Source organism: Galeopterus variegatus, unplaced genomic scaffold (genome assembly GCF_000696425.1).
Source record: "Galeopterus variegatus unplaced genomic scaffold, G_variegatus-3.0.2 Scaffold3928, whole genome shotgun sequence".
Lineage (NCBI taxonomy): Eukaryota > Metazoa > Chordata > Mammalia > Dermoptera > Cynocephalidae > Galeopterus > Galeopterus variegatus.
The window spans coordinates 593,195-596,506 of NW_007730039.1; the positions used below are offsets into that span (position 1 = coordinate 593,195).

The 3,312-nt window shown below is 39.0% G+C and overlaps 1 protein-coding gene across 1 annotated transcript in view; it reads right to left on the minus strand.

Moving 5' to 3' along the window:
• Nucleotides 1–645: 645 nt before the first annotated feature.
• The window catches only part of LOC103601899 (olfactory receptor 10A2-like), a 10,863-nt gene continuing 8,196 nt past the window's right edge, over nucleotides 646–3,312 (minus strand). The window contains 2 exon segments of the mRNA XM_008586305.1: nucleotides 646–1,062; nucleotides 1,065–1,610. Of these exon segments, the coding sequence (XP_008584527.1) occupies nucleotides 646–1,062; nucleotides 1,065–1,610 (963 nt within the window).

The following is a 3,312-nucleotide window of genomic DNA, read 5'->3' on the forward strand; positions in this document are numbered from 1 at the left end:
GATGTGAGAAGAGTGAATGTCACATAGGGAAATGTTTCTCTAAAACTTCATTTATATGAATTATAACAACACAAAAAAAGATGGGCAAGAGCAAAAGAAGAATTCAGTTTTGGATAAAGAATCAAGGTTCCTCACTGGATTTAGAAATTAAATATGTAAAGTTGTATCATAGTGCACATCACTATTTATTAATAGTTGATTATTGAAGACTATTGAGGTGTGTAGAGAGCAGAATAATTAGGGGAGCACACTCCACTTAAGAACTTAAATTTTAATAGCCTACATTTGATACTAAAAAAATATTACTTCCTATTGATTTTGTTTTTTCCTCAGGAAGAATATTTCATTTTTCTCAGTAAAATGTGAAACATACAGACCTTAATTCTACTATCACTGGAGAAGGAAAAACTAGTGGCCATGACACAGGAAATGCTCAGTAAAATTTATTGTGCGAATAAATAATTAAATAATTGAATAATCCTAATAATTCCCCTTTTCTTACATGCGTTGAAAAATGGAGAACTAATCCAAGTGTTTTCTGGTTGCTAGACTGTAAATGCTTTAGTGAAAATACATATTAGCGGAGAGATCATAGTCTTGAATAACCTCTTCTTACAGTGGTAAGTTGCAGTGACTATGGCTAGCTTAAGCAATTTGACTAACAGCGTTCTTTTGTGTTACCCTCTGAAAGGCTTCCTTCACTTCCTTGTTCCTCAAGGTATAGATAACAGGATTCAGAGCAGGTGTGACCACTGTGTACATGAGTGCCGTTGCTTTGTCTGTTTCTGGAGTGTGTACAGTCTTAGGTTGGAGATAAGTAAACAAGGCAGTGCCATAGAACAGAGAAACAACCAGGATATGAGAAGAGCAAGTGGAGAAAGCTTTCTGCTTGCCGGCTGCTGAAGGGATTCTCAGGATGGTCACTAGAATGTGCATATAGGAGCACAGAATGAGGAGACAGGGACCCATAATGAAGAGCATGGAGACAGCAAACAACACAACCTCATTGCGGGAGGTATCAACACAAGCCAGTTTCACTACAGGGATAATATCACAAAAAAAAAATGCTGAATTTTCCCTGTTCCACAGAAAGGCAGAGTGAAGATCCAGGTGGTCTGGGCTGACTCCACTACCATCCCGGTGATCCAAGATGCTGCAGCCAATTTCAAACACACCCGAGGGCCCATCAGGAGAGTATAATGCAGTGGGTAACAAATAGCTACAAAGCGGTCATAAGCCATGGCTGCTAACAGGCAGCACTCTGTCAGTCCCAAGATGGTAAATATGTACATCTGGGCTGCACAGCCTCCCACGCTTATGGTCTTGATCTCCAACAGCAGGTGCACCATCCTCTGGGGCACCACACTGCTGATATAGCACGTCTCCAAGAAGGAGAGGTTTGCCAGGAAGAAATACATGGGAGTGTGCAGGGAAGGGGTGACCCAGATCAGACAGACGATGATAAGGTTTCCTCCTACAGTAAATAGGTAGATGATTAGGAACACAATGAAGAGTACAAGTTGTAACTCTGCCAGAGAGGAAAAAGCTATAAATGTGAATTTGGTGCAGAGGGACTGGTTTCCACTCACTATGGGCTCAGAACCAGAGATCTGTGAAGACAACAAAGAAGACATAATACATAGGAATCCAGTCTTCTAACACAGCTCTCTATCCACAGCAAAGGAGTTCTCATAGAATCAGTAGTCTGAGATGAGAACCTGGACACCTGGATTTCTTCTAAGTCTTTCTAAATAATTACCCAACTAAAATGGATGCATTTTCCTTCCTGATTTTGATTGTGGATTTTGTGCTATTTCCACAGGAATTTAGAAAAAAAAAACAATGTCTTTAAGCTGTATCTTCTGGTTTTTTGTTTTTATCTTATCAATATTCTAATTATACACATAAACTGTTAGGTAATTGCAGGGGCGTACCACAAAGATCCTCTGACTTGACATGATGCTTGCAAATTCTCATCGTGGGAGGAGGTGCCACCGTTCCGCCCTCATTTTTTGGAGTTCCGTGTGCATGCTTTTTCTTATTATATTTTATTTCTTACTGCCTCATAATTATCGCTCTGGGGAGATTGGGAGTGGGATTGAGAATCATACCATATTAATGAGACTCCTGAGAGTTATGGTCATGGGTTCTCAGGAGATGGTTTGTGGCAGCTAAGACCAGAAGGGGACAATGAACCTATATAAACATTTACCTTGTCTGCTTCCTGGAAGGATTGTTTTTAGTGCAATTAGTGAACATAATGGAAATGTTATTGAAAATTTACTCAAAAGTTGCTAGGCAACATGGTTAAAAAATAACTATTATTATGCCTAGTCTGCCTGTTTTTAAGAGTCAAACATGAATTTTTTTCCAGTAAAAATACCCTTAAAAAGAGTACAAATCATAAAATTCCCCTTAAGGAAGAAACCTCATAAAGGTCTTTTAGCAAATGTTTTTATTTCTCATAGGGTAGTGAATTTAGAATTATTACATATGGTGAATCAGTATTGGGATAAGAAAACTGGTTGATTATTTTACTTAATGTGATAGTTAATCCTGGAAATATAGATTCAGGTTAAGTTTTAAAATATCTTCATAAGGCCTAACACATTATAGGATGTAGTAGGTAAGAGAATCTTATTGTATATTACAATTGGATTATGTTTCAATAACATCATACAGAGTTCAATGTAATGTAGATTTAGCTAAACTAAATATAACAGTTGATGATTATCTGGGACCATTGGGTTGTAATGTCCTTGCTCAAAGGAAAAAACATTGTAGTCATCCTTCTTGGGAACATATTGTAATGTTATTTGTCTTGGGAACACATGTTACTCATAAGAAGATGTTATGATATTGTTCAATGATTATTTTGTCTTTAAGAAAAAGTATAAAAAGTGTGTGCATGCTTCAATAAAGTGTCAGCATTCAGCAGATCCGTTGAGTCTGTGTGTTTGTTGTCCATTTCATCGCCAACGCTGCCTTTCCTCTCTTTTGGGGGATTATCAGTGAAGACCCCATGAACTCTGTGCTAGGGCTGGACCCCAGCAGGTAATATATGAAGACACTCTAAATGTAAAGGTGTTGGGCTACGCCTGGGCCACCAGCCATTTTGGGAAAGTACCTCAGCCATTTTAAACTTGCTTCGGGATGATTCTGGGAAACCGAAACCTAAGCGGAGAACTCAAAACTTAAAAGAACTAACTTCCGGGGTACGGTGACTCTGCACTTTTTTCCCGCCTGCCCTGTCCTCACCCCTCCTCCCGGGTAGCAGTGTGTCAACTCCCTATTGGATAAGAGCTCCCCCGC